Source organism: Lathyrus oleraceus, chromosome 2 (assembly GCF_024323335.1).
Source record: "Lathyrus oleraceus cultivar Zhongwan6 chromosome 2, CAAS_Psat_ZW6_1.0, whole genome shotgun sequence".
Taxonomy (NCBI): Eukaryota; Viridiplantae; Streptophyta; class Magnoliopsida; order Fabales; family Fabaceae; genus Lathyrus; species Lathyrus oleraceus.
In genome coordinates this window covers 455766002-455793791 of record NC_066580.1, presented here as the reverse complement: position 1 = coordinate 455793791, position 27790 = coordinate 455766002, and the positions used below count along the sequence as shown (strand labels likewise).

The 27790-nt window shown below is 34.5% G+C and overlaps 2 protein-coding genes across 4 annotated transcripts; one reads left to right on the top strand and one right to left on the bottom strand.

The window, feature by feature from the left end:
- Positions 1-11664: 11664 nt before the first annotated feature.
- On the bottom strand, positions 11665-13994 carry LOC127123701 (uncharacterized). The gene is made up of 4 exons (XM_051053904.1): positions 13541-13994; positions 12918-13187; positions 12462-12815; positions 11665-12008 (listed from the first exon to the last, which is right to left on the bottom strand). Exons 1-4 carry the CDS (start codon positions 13992-13994, stop codon positions 11665-11667), a joined length of 1422 nt encoding a protein of 473 aa, XP_050909861.1.
- A 2450-nt stretch (positions 13995-16444) lies between these two features.
- Positions 16445-27166, top strand: LOC127120309 (histone-lysine N-methyltransferase SUVR5). 3 transcript variants are annotated; one of them, XM_051050723.1, is made up of 13 exons: positions 16445-16915; positions 17097-17129; positions 19047-19584; positions 19900-20202; positions 20300-20410; positions 20733-20843; positions 21152-23977; positions 24292-24453; positions 25305-25421; positions 25494-25597; positions 25682-25819; positions 25919-26006; positions 26658-27166. In XM_051050723.1, the coding sequence occupies exons 3-13, from the start codon at positions 19114-19116 to the stop codon at positions 26763-26765; spliced, it is 4539 nt and encodes a 1512-aa protein (XP_050906680.1). In that variant the 5' UTR covers positions 16445-16915; positions 17097-17129; positions 19047-19113; the 3' UTR covers positions 26766-27166. The 3 variants fall into 3 exon arrangements, with proteins under 3 accessions (XP_050906680.1, XP_050906681.1, XP_050906679.1); XM_051050724.1 differs by lacking the exon at positions 17097-17129; XM_051050722.1 differs by lacking the exon at positions 16445-16915 and having other exon boundaries at positions 16927-17129.
- The last annotated feature ends 624 nt before the right edge of the window (positions 27167-27790 follow it).

Here is a 27790-nt window from a genome sequence, read left to right as displayed (position 1 = left end):
TGTAATTTTTACATATTTATTATATGATAAATGCAGAAGAATTAGATTTTTTTACCCAAATACCCCTAATTTTCAAAAAAAAATCCCAAAATAACCCTGATTTCAAAAAATAATTCAATATACCCCATTTTTACCCCACTTTTAAGAGGAGGCGCCAGACCAATTGGCGTCAGCTCCTAAAGTTGGAGAGGATGCGACAATTGGATTGGCTATAACACATGGTGTTGCCAATCCAATTGGCGCCCATGTGTTAGTTTGTAGAGGAGGCGCCAATTGGTCTAGCGCCTCAGTGTAAAGTGCAATTTTTTGTGTTATAAATAGAGGTGTTGTGTGAATCATTTTTCCACATCTCATTTCATCATTTTGCAAATATGTTTGGTGTTCGTCGCCGCTATGGAAAGGTGGTTTATTCGAGAGACAAACCTCTGATGTTGATGCTCTTCTGGAATATCAGTAGTTTCAATCAACTGAAGAGGGAGTTGGTTTGTTGGTTAGATGGAAAAATACCAGAATGGAGAAATTAGAAGTATTGAGAGACTCGATAGTATATTTGGTTGGGTGCGAGTCAAAATTGATAAGGATGCTAGGAAAATGATGTTTAGACGAGATGACATCAGTTTGATTGTTGTAATCAGTTAGAAATGTATTGTTTTAAATTTTCTTATGTTGTAGTGATGTTTGTTGTGAACCTTGTTGTAACAAAAAGATAATGATATATAAAAATTCAAGGTTACAAAAATTAAAAGGAGATATTATCTTATGATGCAGATGTTGCTCCTTGATTGGGAAAGTTGTTTTTTATTGTGTCTTGGTTGACGATATATACTACATAGTCTTATCATTTTATCAGTCGTATTCATTTTTGTTCTAATACACGTGTTGTTTGGCCGTCCTTTTTTCTTTCTTCGCATCTCGTCATTGTGTCAAATAATGTCACCTTCATATGGAGGCTAGTATTCCTCCATTGGTAGCACTGAGAAGCTTTTGTTATACACATTCATGACGGTAATGGCCTTGTAAACATCAGATAGATGGTTGTAAGCGTCCTGTCGAGTATGTGTGCATGCCGCAATGACATGGGAACAAGGAATACAAAAGGCCTGAAACTTTCCACAATCGCACCAGCTTCTGTTTAGTTTGACAGCATAGGATAAATTTGGCCTCCCCTCATTGTGGTCCATTATTTCCTGTACGCTGAAATTTTGCCTATGACGGTCAAAAGACTGTAACCGCATGAGTGCTAGCTTTGATACTCTCCTCTTTCATCACTTTCATACAACATTCACTGAATATTTGACCCAATATTAACACTGCACTCCATCTTTCACCTATGGTTACGAAGGTAGAAGCCAACCTATAATAGGTTGTTCTAACCAAAGTTGTTATTGGTAGATTTCTGATGCCTTTGAATACGTCGTTCATGCATTCCACAAGGTTTGTTGTCATGTGACCCCATCGGCAGCCTCCGTCAAAAGCTCTTGTCCACTGCTCTACTGGTATATTATCCACCCATCTTCCTGCATCTGCATTAGACAATCTAATTTTATCACAGTAATATTGAAATGACGGTTGAGTTAGAGCATACCCAACATTCACCACTTTTTTGTGAAGGTTCTTATCTTTGACTGCACGCATGAAGTTTTGTGCGATATGTCTAATGCAATAGACATGGGTTGAAGGAGGATCATGCCATCCGCTTCATGGTTATTGTAAGCACTCTCAATGGCAGCATGTTTATCTGAAATCAAACAGAGATGGGCTTGTGGAGCGACATGTGTTCTGAGATGTCGAAGAAAGAAACCCCAACCACCAGCGGTTTCACCTTCAACCAGAGCAAAGGCAATGGGAAAGACATTGTCATTGTCGTCTTGTGCAACAACCATAAGCAAAGTACCCTTGTATTTTCCGTATAACCATGTTCCATCAACTTGAATAATAGGTTTGCAGAATGCAAAACCTTTGATGCACGGTCCAAACGCCCAAAAGAGGCAGTGAAAGATTCTATTTCCAGCAACACAGGTTCCATCTGGCGTAACTGTTGGCAATGTCTCCATAATTACAACAGTTCATGGTATGTATGTTTTTAGGGCCCATAAGAACCGTGGCAATTCTTTGTATGAATCCTCCCAGTTGCCGAATACCTGTTCAACAGCCTTTGTCCTCGCAATCCATGCTTTCTTGTAAGATGGAGTATAATTATATCTTGTGACAATATGAGATATTATTATACTCACCTTCACTGATGGGTCTTTGTTAACAAGCGGCAAAATGTCTTGACATATCAATGCAACTCTTAATTTACGGTGATCTTGTTCAACGTTAGTTGCAATGCAACTGTGAGGTGGGTCTATAGAAGATATCTCCCAAGAGTCGCTTCTCTTTTTATGAGACGCAACCAACCGAAACTTAAAAAGGGTGTTACGACATTCGATGACATACCTTCTCGAATCAGTGCGTTTCATAGTGAAATCAGCAGAGTTATTCATGTGAATTTTTTTCATAGCCCACACACATTCTTCTTTAGTGTAGAACATGTCTCCCACCTTTAACTCGCCTTCTGATCGTGGATACGGGTTATAAAAAACACTGTTGGATGTTTCATCGTCATGCAGATCCATGTTTTTCATATGTTGAGGCGGAGTGTATACATGATTTGGAGGTAATGGCGTCAGTTGATCATCATCTTCGATGTTGTTGTTCAATATATGATCGACTTGTGTCTCGGTCTCTTCTTCTTCTTCATCAACGATGTTGACTTCTACTTCTGCTTCTGGGTCGGCATCATCTGAGTTTTCTAAATCAAATTCATCATATTCAACTTGATTAGTTATTTGAGATTGTTGAGATGGTATACTTGGTTGAAGAGTAATATACAACTCAATAGAGTTGCAACCAGAATGTTTGTGACTAACAAGCATATATTCAACATCTTCATCATCCTATACCTTCAGCGGGAAAAATTTGCATTGACTGTTCTAAAAAAAATAGATTTTGATACGTGATCTTTAACACAATACCAGATCCTATGCAAGATTCAATTCGTTTTCTCAAATGCAAGAAATTTGAATTTCTCTTGATCGTAAGTCGGATAATATCGGTGTTTCGAAAACAAAACCCGTATAACTCAGACTCATATGTCTCACCATTGCAGTGAACATTGATACTATATTTTGGTGAAGATGACATTGTAATATTTCTTGTGCAGATGAAAAATAATTTTTTGGTGCAGATGAATTTGTGTTGATTGTTGATTGTAGATAGTAAGACACTTAAATAGGTAAGTGATATGCCAAACATGCAAAGCTAGACGGAAGTGATGTGTCAAACATGCAAGCAAGTCAGAAGTGATGTGTCAAACATGTAAGCAAGACGAAAGTGATCTCTCAAGCATGCAAGCCAAAGGGAAGTCATGTGTCAGACATGCAAGCCCTAGCGCCAGTTCAATTGGCGCTAGCTTGTAATGCTTGCATATGGGCGCCAGTCCAATTGGCGACACCATGTCTTGCATGTAGACCTCGTAACCAAGCATGCAGAGCCATACATGCGCCATACTAGGTCAAGATGTAGCATGCATGAGCCTAGGGGAGGCGCCAATTTAATTGGCGCTAGCATGTGGCAAATGCACATGGGCGCCAAACCATTTGGCTAGCACATGCAATCACAATTTTTCATGCATCCACACTTTTGCATGTCACACCTTATAAATAGACAAGAAACTCTCACATTTTTCCCACACCAACACTCGCTTCTTCCTCAACAACTTCAACTCTTTCATCTGCAACAACCTCTTTCATCTGTAACAAACACTTTTTCAACATTTACTCCGACAAGATGTCTCTCCTCACAATGGATGAATCGCACAAAGGAACAGTTGCAAACATAACAACTTATGTAAGCGTTTAATTCTTCTGTTATTTGTCTAGAATACCTTTTAATAACGATACTTAATTTGTTGTTTATCTTTTATAAAGTAACGTATTTTGTTATTTCTTTTATAGGATGTTTCAAGGTTTCGAACTCGGGTCCACGAATATGTACACATGGACCCGATGATTCAACCGTATGTCGAACTCGCCGGTTTTGGACATATAAGCAAAATAATGTCTTGGTCGGTGGATAATAAATTCATTCTTGCGTTATGTGAAAGATGATGTCTTGAGACACACACATTCTGGTTTCCAACCGGTGAGTGTACCGTGATGTTAGAAGACGTCAACATGCTATTGGGACTGTCTATCGAAGGTAAGGCGGTTAATGGTAAAACCAACTATGCGAATTCAATTTGCATGGACTGCTTGGATGCTGATTTGTTAGATGATAACTCGAGAGGTCAATGTATACTCCTTTCACGCCTCAAGGCATATTATAACAACTTACAGTTAGATGAGAACTCTACCGAAGAGGCTCGAATAATAAAAACTAGGTGTTACATTATGCTTTTAATTGGTTCTTTTTTATTTCCCGAAGGTAGTGGTTCTAGTATGCATGTTATGTATTTACCTTTACTAAGACATGTAGATAGAATCGGAAGTTACAGTTGGGGATCCGTTTGTCTGGATTATCTTTATAGCTCTTTGTGTAAAAATTCACACAAAGACACATCTACCTTTTCTGGATGTGGTGTTTTGCTCCAAGCATGGGGTTGGTCCAGACTACCGTCCCTAGCGCCCGTCAACAACAACCCTTTCACATTCCCGTATGCACAAAATTAAGTTCTTTAAAATGGACTATATTTACTTACTTTACTGATTATTATCTCTAAATAATATTTTTACCTTTATGGTGCAAATGGTCGGCACGTGGTATGAGTTATAACAAATGTCCTAGACACTATATTACCCAGTATCGCAATCTCTTGGATCACCTTCGACCGACAAATGTATGGCCATTAACCTAATTATTTCGTAATAATTTGTTAATTTCTTCTACCAAATTTATAATCTAACATATGTTCACATTTCAGTTCATTTGGCGTCCATACCTAAATTTGGATCATGACCATGAAATCAACGAAGAAGACGCAGCCCTTTGGACTGCATGCACACCGATCATAAGATTCACCATTGTGAAGATGCACAATAGTGATCGTGTTAAATTGCAGTTCGATATGCTTCAACACATCCCATATCCCCCAACAGACCTAGGAGAATGGCATCTACGCAATAACGACCAATGGAACTCTAACCCATGGCAAAGCTTCGCTAGATCTGAGTGTCACAAATGGAAGCACCGCCATGACCATGTCCTAATTGATGTTGTGATGCCAAGTGAAGAAAAACCAAGTCATAATTATATGACTTGGTATAAATCGGTTGATTTTGAGTTCATCGCTGATGATATGTATCTATACGACCCACGCCAGACAACTTACACACCATAAGGCTCAACATCTAACCCCCAACAACATTGTCAGACCGGCTACTCACAACCCCCCTATCAGTCAAACTTTCCATTCCACAAACACATAAACATACAACCCTAACATGCCATACACCCAACCACAATACCAAGAGCATACCTCGTACCACCATCAACAACTAGATCATCATCCAGAGACCCAACATCGTTTCGCACCCAACACATCACCCTATCAAAGCCGCCTTAGCCAAAACACTCAACGATCATTTAACACCAACCGTCCCTCCTCTTACCATAGCCAAGAAGCTCAAACATCTCAAAACCAAAACCTTCAACAACCACATGTCTACCAAATACCACAACAATCATTTCAACCTTTCCTCGGCGCATCATTCACACCAATGTCTCCTTTCAACCGTCTCGATTGCCCTCCAACAACTCAAACACAACCCAACTACTCTGGCATGGGTCATGAACTCAGCTATGGCGGTACACCTTTGATGCATACATAATACTACGCTAATTTGTCTGGCTATCTCAGACAATCTCCTGCAGTTGATAGTGATGTTCTTGGGTCCTCATATACTCAAACACCTGGGGTGAATCATCAACGTGGGTCAGGGCCACGGGTTCGGGTAGCTAGGGGAAGTGGGACCGGAGGTCGGTTAGGTGATCTCGGTCATCAAGATTAGTCGTTTTTGTGTAAACGAGAATTAATATTAATATGAGTTGGTCTGATTTCGACTTTATCTATCATGTAAACTTTTTTTCAAAAAAAATTACAAAACACACAGAGGTGTCAATCCAATTGGCGTCTCCCTTAAAGCTTAACACATGGGCGCCAATTGGATTGACAACACAAAGAGCCCTAACCAATCCAATTGACGCCTCCTCTCTAAGTTTAAGACGAGGCGCCAATTGGTCTTGCGTCTCCTCTTAAAAGTGGGGTAGATTGAGATTTTTTTTAAAATGAGGATTATTTTAGTTTTTTTTTTAAATCAAAGATATTTAGGTAAAAAAAAATCAAAGAATTGCATTTGTATTTTCTAAAATTTGCACTGCATATTTAAATTAAACAATACAGTTGCTATAAATAAAAAGTTTAAAAACTATTCCACAAAATTCAAATTCCTTATATATATTTTTTTTAAAAAAATTATTGAATATTAACATGAAATATGCAGAAAATTTACATCCATATTTTTTTAAGTATGTGCTTTCATCTTATATTTATGTTAAATATGTAGAAGACTTAACAATGGTACATGTTAAATACGGAGAAGAGTTAGCACAATTGCACTGTGGCTAAATGTATAAAATTGTTTTGCATGTTTCAAATTCTAATGAAAAATTATGCATATTTATGTAAAAAAAACTGTATTCGTATTTTTCAGACTAAAACATAGTATATTTATATTAAATACGCAGGAAAAATGAAAAAAAAAACATATAAAATTGAAAAGAAAAATTATCCTTTTTAATTAAAGTTTAAAAAAATATAATGGTTGAATCAAAATGTGGAGTGGGAGATGTAGGGGGAGGGTGTGGGTGGCAAGTAAACTGTTCCTAATAAAAGAAACTAATAGAAAAAGAGTGGATAATGCTTACATTGGCCTGAAATTAAGCCCACATAATAGTTGAGTAGCATTGGCCTGAAATTAAGCCCACATAATAGTTGAGATATTTATAATGTGCATTATATCAATTTTGAATCAAAAGACTGGTATAAATATTCGAATCACACGCTCGATAACTCCTTCAAAAAAATAATAATATAACTTGATCTAATTAAATATAGATTAGATTGTGGTTGATTCGATGATAAATTGTAAAGAAACTTATTTATAGTATAGTCATGACTCATGGTAAATTAACAAGCATGTTAGAGCTTGCTTTTTGGACTCACGGAAGAACCACAAGATAAACACAAAAGATGTGAGTGATAACTCAACTTGTTGTAATCATGTGAGCTAAAGGATTAAAATGAGATGGAGCACAAAATCATACGATCTACAAATAATAAAGGGTGAAAATTCGTTCGAAATATATAATTGTGAAAAAAATCGTAAGAATAGCCTGACAATTATTTTAACAATCATTCACAATCAACCACATAAGTATTTTCAACCACCAATATCAATATAATTATTGAAAATATTATATATATATATATATATATATATATATATATATATATATATATATATATATATATATATATATATATATATATATATATATATATAAATAATGAATGTAATGTATTTGACGCCACGACTTACAATGCATGTGATATTATTATGGACAACATAGGTCCATCTCACTCCTGAATTTCCACCATAGAACCAAAGCAAACCAAATCGTTATTATCATCATAAGTAACGTTTCACTGGTTCTCATTTGAGACCAACTACTCGTTCCTGAATCCACACCATCAAACCAAAACACACCGAAAATGGACTGAAGTTCGTATACCATGACACATGATTCTCAACAACATGCAATATCACAAAAATTATCACTGTAAAATTATTATAATTATGCACAAACATCATAACAATTGATTAATTCAACAATCAATAATAAACAACATTGAAATATCTCCAAACAATGGTCAAACAATAGTTTATCACAACACAACACCAAAAATCAGAACCAACGATTAAATTCCATGTAACTGAGCATATGACGCTCATTTTGGCAGCGTGACAGGTTACTCATCACCAAGGTGACGCCCGTCACCTCTCACACCATCTCACACGTCATCACCATGACACTTGTCCCATTAAATTATGCATAGGAGCCATGATGGTCTACTTGACAGGCATGTGACACTCGCCAGCGCCTCAAAGGCCATGACAACCTGATCGTCATTACGGTGACACCCGTCACCCTCAAGTAGAAGACAGAACTGCGATTTTGGTCATGGAGTTTAATTCAGAACTCTGATTTTGCCTTCTCATACTCCAAATCGAACAACAACATCATGAAAAATAATATCTAACATCAATACATCATCCACCTATCAATTAACATGCATTTTACTAATTTAATCATGAATTTATCACACTTTATTCATCAAAATCACACACACACGTAGAAATACTAATTCATACCAACATCATCAACAAGAACACACAAGTTTCATGACAAAACAATACATGAATTTCACATAAACATCATATAATCCATGATATCAAAGAATTTAAATCATGTTTATAAATCATATTTATTTAGGATCCTCGAGAGGAAGCCCTTCAAGCAGGGTATATGAATGATAACAATGAAGATCAACGACTTCCCCATCACAAAGTCATGTCTGAACTTTTACTCGGGTTAACAATGTAGAACTTGGAGTCCTTAACTGAAAGAAGATTCGTGAAGAACGTGGTTACTCTTACGGGGTGACTCTTGCAAATAAAATCTCACATAGTTTTTGTTATATTTACATTGAGTGTTTATATAATAAGCACAACCTTCGATAAGTGTTAGCTTGTGGGTTGGGAAGATGAATCTTAAGCTCAATTAAATTATTTAAAATTTATATTAATAATCTTCAAATAAATTAAAAAAAAATTAATAATAAATTAATAATTTATTCTATAAAAAATATTAATTAATAATTAATTTATAAAATGATCTCGATAATAAAAAACTAATAAGTCTCATTAGAGTTGTCAAAATGGACTAACCCATATGGTCCGACCCGAAAAATTATAGGGCATGGGCCTTAACATTAGAGCCCATATTTTTTTGGGCTTTTTTAGTCTAGCCCTAAGAAATCCGCTACCCATTAGGACTAACTCGTATGGACCGTGGGTAGCCCATTAGGCCCGCATAGCTATAAATTTAAAAAAAAATAATTTATATTTATATTGTCTTACTCCAAAATAACACATTGATTTTTCTCACCTCACTATATTTTATATGCATTATATTCAATTTTTCTCTTTTAAATCTTATACATTAATATAATCAATATTTTTCCTCGTATTCTATTAGTTTATCTTATGTTAAATATTTAAGTATTAATTTATATGATTTAGACATGTGTTGTATTTAAAAATATATTATAGTATTTATAAAAGATAATATAGTACTTAAAATGTGTTATGTTTAAAATAATATAATTTTTAATTTTATTTATAATAAATATTATGGAATTTTAATTTTAATTTTTTATTAAAAAAAGTTTGTTTAGGATCGGATAGTCCAAAGGTCATCTAGGACCGGACTCAGGTAGTAATTTTCGAGCTCATATTACAACATGATTTTTTAGCCCAGCCGTAAAAAGTCCGAGGCACGCCAGAGCCGACTTGTTTAGGACGGGTAACCTATTTTAACAACTCTAACTCTCATGTCACATTTTTAAAAAAAATTACACCTCAACATTTTTTGGACCAAAATTATGGATGATGGACCAAAACTGTTTAAAAACAAAATATAGAGATTGATTTCGTGAGTAAGATATAATAAGGGGGACAAAATTTGTAATTGAGCCTTAAAAATATTTAAAAAATTATTTGAATTTATTTTTTATAAAATAAAAAAATAATTTTGACATCTTAAAACATAAATATACATTATTAAAAAAAATTAATAAGCCACTAGTAGATTAAATAAAAATAAAACAAGTTACAAAAGCTAAGGGGACAAAGACCCTGATTCAATAAATCACATCAAAAAGTAGGAAGCATTACAAACATATTACAACTACAACAATAATGGTCTAAAAGGAAATAAGTAAAAATACACACAGTACACACATTATCCAACAAACTTGTGTACATGGACGAAATTAGATAGAAAAAAAAGGTGTTGTATGAGTCTTCACAATATTAAGTAATGGAAAATGAATCAACCGTCAACATAAACTGATTCACGTACCAACAACTCCTTGTGATAAATTACACCAAGCTTAAAAGCTCTTCCAAGCCAAAAAAATCTAGATCTAAGCAAAACAGAACCATCCATTCGTCATAGAAGACTTAAATAATCCGCGGGAGAATAACTCTAACGTAAGCAACGACCAAAAGTCTAGAGAATTGCCTCAAACTTTCCTTGCAGATTGTACCAAGTTAGAGGATAAAGATATCAACAAATCTTAAAACACAAATAACAAATCCGAAAAATCTAAAAGTTGGAAAAGCATATATAATGCTCTAAGGGATAAGAACACCCAAACCAAACATCCAAACACCCAAACCGATATTAACACACAATCAAACACCGACTGCACAGGTGAAAAACCCTTTGAAGGCTACCACAACCTCAATAAGGTTAGCAGGTAATGCTGGGAATTCAAATGAGATAACTCTCATTGCACCACCACCATCAAAATTTACATTTTGAAAGAAACTTTCGGATTATAAGGAAGTGAAGGAAAAATACTTTATTCTATTAGAGAGAAGGCAAAACATTTGTTTTTAAAGAGAAAACGTATTCCTCTAAAACAAAATTGTTATAGCCGAAATTACAATTTTTTTCAAAAAGGTATACCAAAATTATAATTTAAAAAAAAAAATATTTGAAATAGGTTCAAAGTGATATTTTAAAATCTTGATATTTAAAAAGTTATAATAAAAAGATAAAATATGTAAAATAATATTTTAAGAATAATTATTTAAACCAAATATTTATTTGAAGTTTTTTATTTTTTGGGGAAATAAAATATTTTATTCAATAAAAAACGAATACAACGAATCAATCCCAAAAAAGGGGATCCAACTGACCAAGGAGACCAACCAACCCATATGACCAACTTAATAAGGCATCATAAGTCTACCCATGAACTTTCTAAGTTTTGGTTTTTCCCAACATCTATACACAATAATATCAATGATTTTAGATCCTATTGTGCTCTTACTAATGTCTTTTCCAAAGCAAATCGCATTCTTGTAATTCCATAACTCATAAATTGTCCATGTAAAAGCACATTTAATGATGCTATGTTGGCAACTTTTGCCTTTGCTCTTGTTAATAACCCATTTGATTTCTTCATTCACATTCCAAGTGTATGGTCAATCTACAGCCACCCTAAAATATGGTTCCAAATTTTTTCCAACTCACTACAATGAAAGAAGAGATGATTCAAAGTTTCTCTGTCCCTGCAGAAACAACATTTTTCATCGGTTAACATACAAAACCTAACAAGTTTATCCTTGGTTGCCACTTTGCTTCTTGGGGGGAGTAAACTCTCTTCCAAGCTATGGGGGACTTCCTGGTAACTTTGTCACTGCCTGACAAAGGAAAGGTTCTACAGATTGATTCAATATTTCTAATCACTTTATTGGGTAAAGGCATACACTACAGCCAATAATTTATCAAAGCAAATAACACACTTTTGATAAACTGAGTTCTACCTGCAAAAGACAACAATCTCGAGCTCCAATGGTTGATTCTAGCCACAATTTTCTCAATCATGGGCATATAGTAATTAATAGTGAGCTTTCTACTAGTCAGAGGTATACCAAGATACTTGAAATGAAGGTTACCCTCTATGAAGTTGGTAGTTTCCTGAATTTCCTGCTTCTCCTTATTCTCAATATTCCCAAAAAACACCTCACACTTGGAAGGATTAACAGTGAGGCCTGTGGCTTTGGAGAACTCATCAAAGGCATGCATCACCATCTCCATCGACTTTTGGTCACCTATAGAAAACAATAAAAGATCATCTGCAAAACTTAAGTTGATAAGGGCCATTTTTTCACACTTTGAATGAAAGTTAAAAGTAGGCTTGCTATTAAGCTTTTGCAATACTATATGCATATACTCCGTGACAATAACAAATAACAAGGGAGTATGGGATCCCCTTGTCTGAGACCTCTTTTAGCTTCCACCATTTGAGAGTGTTCACCATTCACGTAGAATTTTTAAGAGACAATTCTAACCGTTAGCATGGTCCAATTGATGAACTGATGAGGGAAAGTGAGCTCCTTCATAATTGTCTCCAAATCTTCCCACACAACTGTGCCATAAGCTTTATGCAAATCTATTTGTAACATACATCTAGGAGCTCCATTTGTAGTACTATAAACTTTTATCAATTTATAAGACAAGAGAATTTTATTATGGATGTCCTTGCCATGGATAAAGGACCTTACCTAATCCAGCTGCCATGATTCTAGAGATAATCTTATAAAAGACTATACAACAAGAGATAAGTCTATAGTCTTTAACCATGTTAGTTATGGGTGTATTATGAATGAGAGTGACTAATGTGCAGTTGATGGTCATATATGTTTTGTTCCTTTCAAAGAACTCCTTAAATGCATTGATGGTGTCATGTTTGGTGTTGTCCCACGTGCTTTTGAAGAACTTAACACTGAATCCATCAATACTAGGAGCAGACATATCCTTAATGCCTTTTAGACTAGTAAAACTTTCTTTTTCTATGATAAAGGCTATTAAAGAGTCCCTCTGCTCAAATGATAATTGAGGGCCTCCTCTCATAGCAACTATATCAATTCTAGTCAGGTTTCTATTAGCAGTACCAATAAGCTTATTGTAATACTTGATTATTTCCTGCTCAATATCTTTCTATTGATAAAGAATATTACCTGCTTCATCTTTTAAGTTGGCAATTTGAGTTTGTTTCCTTTTGGACTTCAAAGAAGCATAAAAGTGGGCATTGTTTCCATCCCCAAGTCTAAGCCACTCCACTTTGGATTTTTTCTTTAACATCTGCTCCTCGACATTGTTTAGACTAAGAACCTCATTGGTGCAATCTTTCACTCTATCAATTAGCTGAATGTTCATTCTATCTTGAAGGAGGTTAGTCTGTGCTACATAAAGATCTTCTCTAGCTTTTTCCAGCTGTCGAGTGATGCCTCCATAGGATTTGCTAATGTTTTTAATAACATGTTGAAGTCTTTGAAGCTTCTTCTAAATGATATACATTGCATTTCCTATTAAAGGCCTGGCTCATCTCTAGTTCACATCATCATTGTAGCCAGCTTTATTGACTATCATATTTTGGATTTGAAGGGAGTTCTACTAGTTATTCTAGGGGTTTTATCTCGTAAGCAGAGCAAAGCATGATCAGAGACCCCATGATTCATAACATGGAGAATGGTATCCATGTTTTGCTGCTACCAATCTTGGTTGCCCAAGACCCTATCAATCCTCGAGTATATCATTATATTTCTTTGGTAGTTGGTCCATGTGAAATGGTTTAAAATACTCTCTTTCTCATATAGGCCAGTTTGTTCAATCATGTCCACAAGATCTTTGTACTTATTCTCATTAACCAAGATGCGACCTATTCTGTCTTGGGCCTTAAGAACATTATTATAATCTCCCATGAGGCACCAAGGACCTATGATACCAGCATGTATACTTTCAATATCCTTCCAAAGCTTCTTCCTTTGGTCTAGGGTGTTTATAACATATATAAAAGTTAACCAAGTTTTCATATCACCATTAGGGTGGTAGATGCTATAATGAATGAATTGAGAAGAACTCTCATGGTTGATTACCTTGACCATAGTCTCATCCCATAAGATCCAAATTCTACCATTATTGTGTTTGAAATAGTTATCAATAACATTCCACTTCTTAACAAATTTATTCTTGAACTTAATAACATTATGAGGCTTAACTCTAGATTCTATAAGGATAACTAGTTCAGGGTTCATTCTTTTGAGACAGGAGATAAACTCATGACACTTATTGAATTATTTATCCCCCTCACATTCTAGGGTATCATCATGGGAACCCTTAATATGACCCTTCAGGATTTCCATTCCCGAGGGCTTCAAAACCATTTTGACAAGCTATGTATTCGTTCAAGTTGGGACTCATAATCCCTTTGCCTTTGCTTATCCCATTACTTTTCACGTTCTCCCAGCCAAAGGTCCCTTTCTCCTCATTGCTCTCTTTAATCTCAACTTGATTAGTTTGGATACTCTGAGGAGGTTTGGCCTGCCACTGTTTTTTGGTCTTGGGTTTGCATTGGCACCCCACCTTTTGACAACTTTCGCAAAAGGTTGGTTTCCATTCATATTCTACAGTTTGATTCCTCTTATTTCATGCAGTGTCCTTGATGATGATGTTTTCTTTCTATTTTTGTGTAACATCAGTCTCAACCAAGATCCTAGCATATGATACCCTTAGTTTATTCGCAATACACTCATCAGTAAACATAGGGTTACTTAATGCAATGCCTATCTTTCCTAGACTTCTAGCTCCCCATAGGTGTAAGGGCGGGTTGAGGAGTTTCACCCAAACAGGCAATGCACACAACACGTCTCTTTTAAAGTCAAAACCAGGGATATAGTCCTTAAGAACCATATGCATATTTTGAATGGTGTAGGGACCCCTCATGACGACCAAGTCTTTGTTTTTGTGTGATTTAAACTTCAAAAGGAAATATCCCTCATCATGATAGTACATCTTTGGAAGTTGGACAAAATTCCAGAATTTTACCATGTGCTGCTTTACTTCATTCATACTAAGGTCTTTGCTTATAACATACATAATTAAGGCAGTGTCCTAGAATTTTACATCAAATTTTATATCAACTTTTCTATGTCAACTTCAATCTCTCCTTCCACTATATTTGGAGCTACGAATTCTATTGTTGCTAAATCCGATGACATTCTATTCCCACTAATGATATCAACCCATAATTTTGGAGTTGGTTCCTCTAGGGTTTCCTTTGTCTCATGATCACTCTTCACGGGATTGGATTCAAAAGTAATGTTCTTCATAACTTCAGGTGATTTGATCTCTAGGGTTTCCTTATTCACATCACAACTCTTCACCGAATTGGGTTCATGACTCACATTGGATCCTCCCTCAAAATCATCATTCCTTATATTTTGTTGCAAGAGAGTGGTTAAAATCGATGAAGATGGAACCTTATTCTTCTTTGGGCTCCCCCTACCTCGATCCATAATCCTACAGGATAACCATCTTAAATCTCTTCAAGTAGGTCCATAATCCTTAAATTAGGAGTTTAAACCATCTTGAATCAATTCTTCGCTGAAAAACACGAGCTCTGACCACCTGAACAAACCTTGTCGAAAATCTCCTTGAGAGGATATAATTTTTTTTTTAAATATTAAAATGAATTTTTATAATTTTTTTTAAAACAAAAATATGTAACACTATAAAATTATTAATTTTTTTTTTTTAAAAATAAACATATGTTTATTTAGTTAAAAAATCAGTTTTACTTTGAATTTTTTGTATGTTTACTAGATTATCATTTTAAAGTAAATATAATTAAAAAAACATTATTTTAGTTAAAATTTATATTTTGTGTTAATAATAATATACTTTTTGTTAAATAATATATTTAATATCCCATTTTCAGAAATGTAATCATATTAATCTACATTAATTATTTTAACACTTATATACACATATTACTATAAAAAAGAACCAAAAATATTGAAATATGATATTTTATAAAATCAAATTCTTTAGAATGCCATGTTAAATTACTTAAAAAATATTGTATTAAATATTAAAATACATATAATTTTATTGATATATTAACTCAGTTATCTCCTATTAAAACCTTCATCCTATAAATTCAGTCACACTTAACAAACACATAAAACTCGTTGTGCGTCTAACCGTAGAAGTAGAACATTTTTCTGTACTCTCAAACATGACAAGTTAGTCAAAAAAAAAAACACATGAGAATGTGGTGTACAGCCAAGCAAGTGGGGTCCACGAGCCAAAACTCAAATACGTCGCCGTTTAGTTTGCCATGACATGACACCTTCGTTACAAACAATGTGTCTCGTGTCGACATGTTTCAGAAATTACCGCTTCTTCCATAATCTCATCCTAAATTAAATTTTTTTCTTAATATTATTCAGTTAATTTCCTTTTATCCTAAATTCATATCATACCACTATAAAAAAAAAATCAAATCAAAAGAGATAAATTTTTTAGATCTTACAAAAACAGAAAACTAGCCTACAAGGCTACAAGACGGGAAAAGACGTGACCATACATTAATTTAATAATATCCAAACCAAAGTTTATGTTTTTAATTTAATATATATATATAAAAACCCACTTTACTAATGCCTCATTTTTAAGAGCATTAGATGCAGAGAATACCCAAAACCTCTCTACCCCAAAATTCTCAGACCCATTCCACCATTTTTAGGACCCATCTCACACCTCTCAAATCTCAATTTCTTTTTTCACCATTCTCAATTCTCCTCAATCAATTCTTCTATTCTTCTATTCTTCTATCAACCAATTTTACACAAACCAAACATGTCCCAGAAAAACTCCCCCAATTTTATCCTTTTATTTATTCTTAAAAAATAAATAAAAAATAAAAAAATAATTTGGGCACGGACCTGACCCATAACCTCTTTCCTTTCAATATACCTAAAACCTAGAGCCGCACTTAGTATATATAATTACTAGTATTTTATACCGTATCTTCTATTTCTTTCAAAAACAAATTAAAAATCTATACCAAAATACAAATACATCGATTAGAGATAGAGAAAAAGGAGACAAAAAAATTGTTCACATAAAAAAAACCACCCACCACCATAGACCCATCTTCCTGCATAAACTTAAGGTACATTTTCGCTACCCTAATATCTACTTTTTTTATGTCTATTATAATTTTTATTTTGTCACATATTAATTTTTTTGAGTCAATTTGGTTATGGTCTCTGACCTAGCGAATCCTTTAGAAACACATAAATTGGTACTTTATGTTTATTATATAGACAGAAAAATAATAAAATTCTCTATAGGTGACAGAAAAGACCTACTAGTAATGGAAGGAGGTAAGATCTTATACCGTTTCAATCTATTTCATGTGCGATTTTTTTTTAATTTTAATTTTATGGTTCTGCACTAAAATTTTATTCAGTTTTATGACATGCAATTACATGTTCGTTATATTATATAGTTATGCCATGGATTTTTGGTTAGGGTTTATCATCGGTTTAGTGGCTAATCTATAATAATGCTGTGATTTAAAGTGATTATGATGTTGGATCTTCGTTATTAAGGATTTTGGATTTGGATTTAATAATCGTTAAATGTTTTGACTCTAATTTGGATTTGCATGTTCTGGTTTGTGGTTTTGAATGTTGAACAGTTTGAAAAAATTTGTGTATAAAATTGTGGATTTGTTGTGGATTGATATCTTCTGGAGTTGGATCAATTTGATTCGTACCATAACTGGGAGAAATTTTTTTTGAAACAAAATTTATTGGATTTTTGGGTTTAAAGGTTAATTATTTCATTAAAGGTGTGAATTAAAAAAATCATTTTTTAATGCTAATATTGTTTGAATTTTCTGTACAGTTTGTGGCATTAATAAACTAGTGAACTGAAGTTAACGTAGTTATTTGCAAATCATGTTTATATTTACAGTGTGTGTATTTATGCAAAGTTTCCATAAAAATAATCACTTTTTGACTGAATTAAATTTGTTGTGGATTTGTTTTTTTTCAAAATTCATGAAAAGATACTGAATTTTTCTATTAAAATGGTGTCTTAATTACTAAAGCTTCTTGGTTATTAAATGATTTTTTTTCTATCATTTGTGAATTAATCTAGAAAATATTGAGTGCTTTGTTAATTCACACTGGACACATTGATGCAGGGTGTGTGTTTTGAATACATCAAACATTGTTGAGTCTAGATTATTGATTGCATTCACTATTTTTACTATGATAAAACATATTTGAATTATCTTGTATATGGTTCTGTTTATTCGATTAACTGGTTCAAACTTTTTTTATTCCTGTTTTATTAACTCGATAATTGCATTCATTATCTTGTGTAGTCGTTAAATTTTTTACCAAACTAGTATTGTCATTTGTTGTTGATAAAGAAACTATTTTCATTGTATTTATTAGTTAGTAGTAGCCAATGCTGTTAATAGCAGCTATAGCGCCGCAATAGGATTGCGGCGCTATACCACTATAGCGTAGCGGAGTTTAGACAAATCACTATCGTTTACGAAATGCTATTTAGTACAAAATTACTGATGTTATTAAGTTAGAGGCTATTATGGTGCCATAGCACTATCGCATAGCAGTATTTAACAATCCTCTATTTTACAATCCGCAATTGACAATCCTGGTCTTAACTATATGAAGGTTTTGCTGTAATAAAAAACTATATGAAGGTTTTTGTAAAAAAAATACCATATGAAGTTTCAACAACAACTGAAATAATCTAGCATGAAATGTAGTTGAATAAAATAAAATGCGTTTGTTAAACACGGTTTTTGAAGTGGTCCTTCTTCATATTTCAATAAAAATGTTTCTGTTTTGAGTTTAATTCTATCTCCATTATTAGTGTTATGCGTGGCAGAGTATTGATTTAGTCACGACTTACCATACAAGTTACTGCCCTAGTCCTTAACTGAGAATAGTTTAGAATTACACGAGATCCACAACAGTGTTATCAAATATCCGTCTTGGCGGCGCTATGGCGGATATATATGGTAGTTTTTGTGCTTGCCACAATGGTAAATATTGACCGCCATAATCCGCTATAACGGCGCCGCAAAGCGGCTGATATGGCAGGTTTTGGCTCTCCGCCATCGACAACACTGATCCACAACTATTGAGTTCACCTATTTTGTTTCTCTATTATTTTCAACCCATTTTTTTATCTAATTTTAAATTGAAACTTAAACTCAATATCTGATTTTCTTTTTCATGGAATGACATTTTCTTGAACAGGGTGGTAAGATAGGGAGTTGTCAGTCGTAGCATGTGTATCATATAGACTGTATTTAGAAATTTTATCATGGAAGTACTTCCCTGTTCCGGCGTTCAATATGCCGGGGAATCTGATTGCCCTCAACGCGGTTCAGAAACAACTTTTATCTACCAGGAAGAACCTAGTTGCCCTGAAAACACCGAACAAGCTAAATTGGGAGATGATCAACTGAATGAATCACTGCATAAGATTGAAGGGTCAGAGATAGAAATGCAAGATGACAGGACACAGAATGTGTGTGCTTCGTTGACTAATTCGAATTGTCAATGCAATGGAGCTTCATGTTGTGACTGCCAAGTGGAAGATCAAAAGAATTACGGTGGTTTCGTTGATTTTGATGATGAAATGATGAATGAACGTTACCTAACCTCTGAGAATTCTCTTGCTGTTCTTGATACAATTGAAAGTGAATCACCAAACAACGGTAAGGAAGGAGACTTGTCGTTTTCTGAACCCCAGTGGCTAGAGGGGGATGCATCTGTTGCATTGTGGGTCAAGGTAACCGAATGTGTTCTGTTGTAAAAATGCTTACTTTCTGTAGAGTTTTTTTCATTCCATTTTACTTCCTTAAGTTTATTTCATTCCATTTTAGTTCCTTAAGTTACAAATACGTTAGACAATTTGGTCATTCATTTCTGTCAGATTTTCCATTTGAGTTTGTCAAATGTTTCCTATGTGGCATTACATTTTTGTGATTAGACGGAAACATTTGACGGACTCAAATTGACTCGAAGGACCAAAATGTCTAATGTTTGTAGCTGAAGGACTAAGCTCAGATAATTTTATATTCTTTCTGACTTTTGTCTTTTTTAGTGGAGAGGGAAATGGCTGGCTGGTATCCGATGTGCAAGGGCCGACTGGCCATTATCAACTTTAAGAGCAAAACCAACTCATGACCGAAAGAAGTATTTTGTCATATTTTTTCCGCACACAAGGATTTATTCTTGGGCAGATACGCTGCTTGTTAGGTCAATTGATGAGTTTCCGCATCCTGTTGCATACAAGACTCATCAGGTAGGACTGAAATTAGTACGGGACTTGACAGCTGCACGACGGTTTATAATGCAAAAGCTAGTGGTTGGCATGTTGACCATCGTCGATCAGTTTCATCTTAATGTATGTGACGGTGATGTTGCTTCCTTTTCTCGACTCCCTATTCTCTGTCTCCATATCTATTTTGATTTTTAACTGGAGATTTCTACAATACATGCAGGCTTTAACAGACATTGCCCGTGATGTGAACGTCTGGAAGGCATTCGCCATGGAGGCTTCTCATTCTAATGGTTATTCTGATTTCGGAAGAATGCTTCTAAAGATACACAATGTAATTCCTCTTTCTGATGATAGTTTATGGGGGATGGATCGTGTTTCTTTCCTGTCTTACATATTCTTTATAATTATTCATGTTAATTGTTATGATTTATGTCTTAATTACCATACCGTGAAGTTGAATGTTGTACCTATAGAACATGTTTTTTCCTAGTCCAAAGTTTATGTCGCTTGAGCAGTATTGTGGCTATAAAATTTCCAAGTTCTACTGTTTTTAAGTTTTGTATACAAACACAATGATTATTGTTTCCATGAATTTTTCTTTATTACTTTCTTTGTTGGTGACTTAAGCAGTACTGAATATTTTATCCTTACAGAGCATCTTGGGGCATTACATAAGGGCTGACTGGTTACAGAATTCTTCTCACTCTTGGGTTGAAAGATGTCAGAGTACAAATAGTGCTGAAATGGTAGAACTGCTGAAGGAGGTATCTCATAATTTTTGCTACTATTTCATGTATCCAGAAAAAAGTTTTTATTTATGTTGCCTGATCTTTGATGTGATTAGCGTAAGTTTGCTCATAATTAATGATAACCTTAAAGGGAAAAGATAATGAAATGCATAAAATATCCAAGCATTTCTACTGTGGTGCTTCTTTCGAAGTTCTTCATTTGAAATCATATATGTTAATTTTCAAACTCATGCAACAATGAAGCACATGCCTTATATTTCAAACAGCGATCACAAATTCTTACTGAATAGTTTGGTTGACTTTATTCTTATCATCTTCTTCAGGAATTGTTTGATTCTATTTTGTGGAATGATGTCAACAATCTCTGGGACTCACCAGTGCAACCAATATTAGGTTCTGAATGGAAAACCTGGAAGCATGATGTAGCGAAATGGTTCTCAACATCACCTTCCTTGTCTAGCAGCAAAGACACTCCTCGACAGATTTCCGTTGATTCATACCAAACAAACTTTCAGGCTTCTAGAAAAAGGCCTAAACTTGAAGTTCGTCGTGCAGATACACATGCTTCAAAAGTGGAGTTCAAGGGTTCAGATCACACTATTGCTCTTGTGAATGACCCTGGTTTCTTTAAGAATCAGGAGACATTGAGCACATTAACACCTGAGACTTTTAAACATGAAAATACTAGGATGGTATCTATCACAAATGATTTGTCCAGTAATTTGACCAACAAATGGAATGAAATTGTAGTTGAGGCTGCTGATTCTGATTTCTTGCATACAAAAGAAATTGAATCAACACCTATGAATGAAATGGTTGCTGTAAACTCTGTGGATCCAGGTAGTAAGAATCGACAATGTATAGCTTACATTGAAGCCAAAGGAAGACAGTGTGTGAGATGGGCAAATGAGGGAGATGTATACTGTTGTGTGCACTTATCCTCTCGTTTTTTGGCCGGCTCAGCAAACGCCGAAAACCCGGGTCAAGTTGATACTCCTATGTGTGATGGTACAACTGTTGTGGGTACTAAATGTAAGCACCGGGCTCTACCTGGGTCGTTATACTGTAAGAAACATCGGCCTAATGCTGAAACAATACATGTCCTGAGTTTACCCCAAAGTACTATAAAGAGGAAACATGAAGAAAATTATACTGGTTCAGAGAACATGTTCTGTAAAGACATAGTATTGGTAAATGGCGAAGGTTCACTGCAAGTGGATCCAGTTTCATTTATTGCCGGTAATTCATTACATGGAGAAAACAACTTGTCTGAGAAGCCGGTGCATTCTGAAAAGGGTTATGTTGCAATGGAGGCTCCAATCTGTATAGGGTCTCCTCCATTTGATAATAAGAATCCTTGTAGGGAAGCTCCTAAGCGCTATTCCTTATACTGCGAAATCCACCTTCCAAGTTGGCTTAAACGAGCAAGAAATGGGAAGAGTAGAATAGTATCAAAAGAAGTTTTCTCAGAACTTTTGAGGGGCTGCAGCTCGTGGGAGCAAAAGATACATCTGCATGAAGCCTGTGAGCTTTTTTATAGGCTATTCAAAAGCATTTTATCACTAAGAAACCAAGTTCCTAAGGATGTCCAATTCCAATGGGCTTTGACCGAAGCCTCTAAAGAATTTGGTGTTGGGGAATTTTTTACTAAGTTGGTTCATAGTGAAAAAGAGAGAATCAAATCGATGTGGGGATTTAATGATGACATGAATGTATCCTATGTAATAGAAGAAGAACAAGGACAACAACAACCACTCTTGCTCTTGCCACCCACAATTGATCACAGCTTTGATAATGAAAATGCCATTAAGTGTAAGATCTGTTCAACACAATTTCCGGATGACCAAACACTCGGTAACCATTGGATGGACAGTCATAAGAAGGAAGCACAGTGGCTGTTTAGAGGCTATGCATGTGCCATTTGTCTGGATTCTTTTACTAATAAGAAACTATTGGAAACCCATGTTCAGGAGAGACATCATGTGCAGTTTGTCGAACAGTGCATGCTTCTCCAGTGCATTCCTTGTGGGAGTCATTTTGGAAATTCCGAACAATTATGGCAGCATGTTTTATCATCTCATCATGTTGATTTTAAGCCATCAAAAGCTCCCGAGCAGCAAACTTTCTCTACTGGCGAAGGTTCACTTGTAAAACATGACCAGGGAAATTCGGCCGCTTTGGAAAATAATTCTGAGAATCCAGGTGGTCCACGGAGGTTTATTTGCAGGTTTTGTGGGTTGAAATTTGATTTACTACCCGACCTAGGACGACATCATCAAGCTGCTCATATGGGGCCCAATCTGGTTAGCAACCGTCCCGCTAAGAGGGGGGTTCGCTATTATGCATATAAACTAAAAACTGGCAGGCTAAGCCGCCCTAGATTTAAAAAAGGTTTGGCAGCCGCAGCCTCATTAAGGATGAGAAATAAAGCTACTGCCAATTTAAAGCGATGCATTCAGGCAACAAAGTCAATCGGTGTGGAAGAAACAACCGTGCGACCTCATATAACAGAAACAACAAATATTAGTGGATTGACAGAACATCAATGTTCAGCTGTTGCCAAAATTTTGTTTTCAGAAATTCAGAAAACTAAACCTCGGCCTAACAATCTTGATATTTTATCAGTTGCTCGCACTACTTGCTGCAAAGTTAATCTAGTAGCATCATTGGAAGAGAAATTCGGAGCTCTACCTGAAAAGCTCTATTTAAAGGCAGCAAAACTTTGCAGTGAGCGTAATGTTGTTGCAAAATGGCACCATGAGGGATTTGCTTGTCCCCGAGGTTGCAACTTGTTGAAGGATCAAGGCTCACAATCTCCTTTAGAATCTCTTCCTAGTGGTTTCGTAATGCCAAAATCTGTAAATTTGTCTGATCCTACGTGTGATGAGTGGGATGTGGATGAGTTTCACTGCATAATCGATTCACAAAGTTTACAATTAGGTTCACGGCGAAGGGCTATTGTATTGTGTGATGACATTAGCTTTGGGAAGGAGTCAGTTCCTGTCATTTGTGTAGTAGATCAAGAACTTCTACATTCTCTAAATGAGCATGGGTTAAATGAGCAAGATATAATCTCTTCTAAACCTTGGGAGAGTTTCTCGTATGTTACGAAGCCAATAATTGATCAATCCCTTGGTTCTGATTCAGAGGTAGTTCATTGTGATTTACTTTGTTTTTTAATCAAACTTTAACCAGAGATGAGTATACTTGCATAGTAAATGCACATCACATCATTTTTTTGAGATATTTGGCTTTAGAGAATACAATTTATATTATACTCTATTAAGTTTTTCAAAAAACCTATTACATGCAAAATGATCAAGAATATTTTACGCTCTGGCCATGCAGTATATTTCACTTTCAAGTAATTCATATATTTAATTTAGGAAATTGAAGATATAAATATTTTTTTTATGAAATGCATCATACTTTTGATTCATTTAATCTCTCTGTTCATGTGCAGTGTCCACAATTGGGATGTGCCTGCTCATATTCTACCTGCGGTCCTGAAACATGTGATCATGTATACCTATTTGGTAATGACTATGCTGATGCAAAAGACATAGTTGGGAAACCAATGCGTGGCAGATTCCCATATGATGCAAATGGTCGAATAATATTGGAGGTAATTTTTTTGATTAATTGTAAACATGGTGGTTAAAATCCCAGTTTGAATGGTAAGATCTCACAAGTTTACGATTATGTTTGCCCTCAGCGAATGACTATATGTAAATCCTATTTTGTTGGAGTCATTTAGAATCTCTCCTGTTAATTGTTAAATTGTATAATCTTATGATCTTTGAAACATTTTTACGATTATGCTTATGAATAAGTATGCTTATGAATAAAGTAAAATTAAAATAAGTATTTGAAATGTGATTTAAGGTTTTAACTATCTTACTTGTGAGCTATGCGTATATGCATGTATATGAATTTATATGCATAAATATAAGTTTTAGAATTTGTCCATTCTTATGATTAAAGTTACGATTCCATGATCTACGATTTTACTTTCCCTTTCCGATTTTACGTAAAATCTCGATTTTAACTACCTTAATTGTAAACTGTCATTCTATAAAAAGTCTGAGCCAGGAATAATATTTGGATATGTTAGGCTTTATTCTGTGCCAATTCATCCATAATCCAGTATGTTTCCATACTTATTTCTTACCTAACCTATATGTTTCTATTTTCTTATTATATAGTATTTCTTTTTTACATTTTAATTTGCAAAATATACACATTTTTTTTATAGTATTTTCTGTCTTTAATGTGCGCTGACTCAGCTGAGGTACGGGGTATCAAAAGCCTTGTGTTGGATTTTTTTTCCATATTTTTCAGAATTACTTGTTCATTGGAACATTATTTTGCGCTGTTCATTCAGAAAATATTCGCCTTTTATTCTTTCTCTCTACTTTTTTTTTTCTGTATACAAATTTTCATTTTGTTTAATACTATTACTCTACAAAACTGCAGGAAGGTTACCTTGTCTATGAGTGTAACCATATGTGCAGATGCAACAAATTCTGTCCAAACAGAATATTACAGAACGGAGTACGAGTCAAATTGGAAGTCTTTAAAACAGAGAAAAAGGTCACTCTTCTTTTGATAAACTTGAATATTTCTCAAGGCTTGTCATATTGACTTTTATGGTGTGATTTATAGGGATGGGCGGTAAGGGCCGGAGAAACTATTCTACGCGGAACATTTGTGTGCGAGTACATAGGAGAGGTTTTAGATGTGCAGGAGGCACACCGCAGGCGCGAAAGGTTTACATTTCTTCAAGATGTAATTTCTTTTAAATTACCCGTATTTATATACATATTTACTGACTTGGTCTGTATAAACACCAGATACGGCACAGAGAATTGCAGTTATTTCTACGACATCAATACTCGAGTTAATGATATGAGCAGATTGATTGAAGAACAGGTTCAGTATGTGGTTGATGCTACTAAATATGGAAATGTGTCGAGGTTCATCAATCATAGGTGAGGATTTTACTAGCAACTAGAAACTTTTTACTACATTATGGTTTATAAATTAAAAATATTATGTTGGTTTGCTGTTACATATTGTTGTTATTGTAGCTGTTCACCCAATCTTGTGAGTCACCAAGTTCTTATTGAGAGCATGGCTTGTGAGCGTTCGCACATTGGTTTTTATGCAAATCGAGATGTAAGTACTCTCCTTTAATGATCTATTTCCTTAAGAAAGATTAAGAAATACTATTACTATCTCTTTTTTATATATATTGGTGTTCAAGGATTGTGCACCACATACTATGAAATAATATTGTGATCAATATTTAGACTAAATTACAATTTCGCACTATTTGTCCTTATGCATTAATTGTATTACATATTTCTAAATTATCTCTCCCAACTATGAGTATTTTCGGAAAAAAGCTTTAATTAGACATTACAATACTTTTGAAACAAATATAAACCAGTAAAAACATCAGTTGATATGGAATGCTGAGAGTACGTTGTATTTAATGGACAATGAATATTTCATATCGTGTTAGTGCATGTTTGATTTTACGTTGACAAAAATTGATTTTGTAAAATTGATTTTATTTATGAGTGAGTTGAATGGAAAGAGATGTATGTTTCAATATATTTATTTAAAAGTGAGTTGAACGTTAAATTTTTATATAAAAATCATGTTTAGACTCAGAGCTAAAAATCCTAAAGTTAGAATCAATTTTGTAATCAGTTCTTGTGTGTTCAAACATGGAACAAAATATAGACTTAAATTTGCATCAAGCTTTACCGTTTTTTGTAGCTTCATTGCGCTAATAGATTATATTTCACTTCTCGTTGACAGATTGCTGTAGGCGAAGAGCTGACATATGGCTTTCAGTATGAGCTTGTGCCCGGTGAAGGAACTCTGTGTCTGTGTGCATCATCAAATTGTCGGGAACGACTTAACTAGAGCCTCGACGTCTGCTTGTGCTGTTGCAACAATATTTTCAGATTTGCCAATTTGAGCCTAAATTAATAAGATGAGATGAAATCAATCAATCTCCTGACACAGGCAACCTGTAAAGTAGTCGCAAATTTGATAGGATTGAAGTGATTTGGATTTTTCTCCGGCCACATTCCGTCTGCCTCCGTCTCTGGTAGAGCATGTCTTAGTAGCTTAGTGCACAATCTTTCTCCTCTCTATTGCTTAATTCTATAACTTTTGTCCATGGAAAACTTAGGAACATCTTTCTCTCTGCTTTCTTCCCTATCAATTTCCAAGGAAAAGAAAGTCGGGTAAAACATTCCGCAGAAAACGAAAGAAATGTCTCTGCAGTTCTTATATATGACATCTCTTCAATTTGGATTGTACATATGCTTACACCTTTTTGATATATTTGCCTCTCATTTTCTTTACTGAGTTACTCATTTTTCTTAAGATTTTTTTTTGTTGGACCTTCATTTGCATGATGACTTTCTACTTGGCATGTTTAGCATATATGTTTCTTTTTTTCTATTTGGACAATAATTTTTAAGTGTTTATTTTTTTTTTCTAAAATACTTTTTTGTAATGTTTTAATAGGCATTTTTTTTGGGATAAGCTATGCTTAATTTAGGTTTTCTTTTATAAATTTTATACTTCGTTGATTACAAATATAATTATTTGATTGCTTGTATATTACAATAAATTGAAGTTTTTTTTCCATATAATTCTTTAGCTCTCGTATTATTTTATGTATTGTAGTCTTAATTCATTATATAGTCTTAATTCACTTAATTCGATTGAATGAGATTCACACATCTCTTATTCTTCTTGTACATAGTAATTGGTATAGTAATTTAGATATGAAAATTCCTCTGTATTTGCTCTAGTTTCTTTGTCTAATTTATAATAGTATTTGAGAAAATGGGTGATCCCTTCACTATGTAGATTTATTTTATACAATAATTAATCATCATTATGCATCATATTAAATCAGATTGAAAATTTTAAAT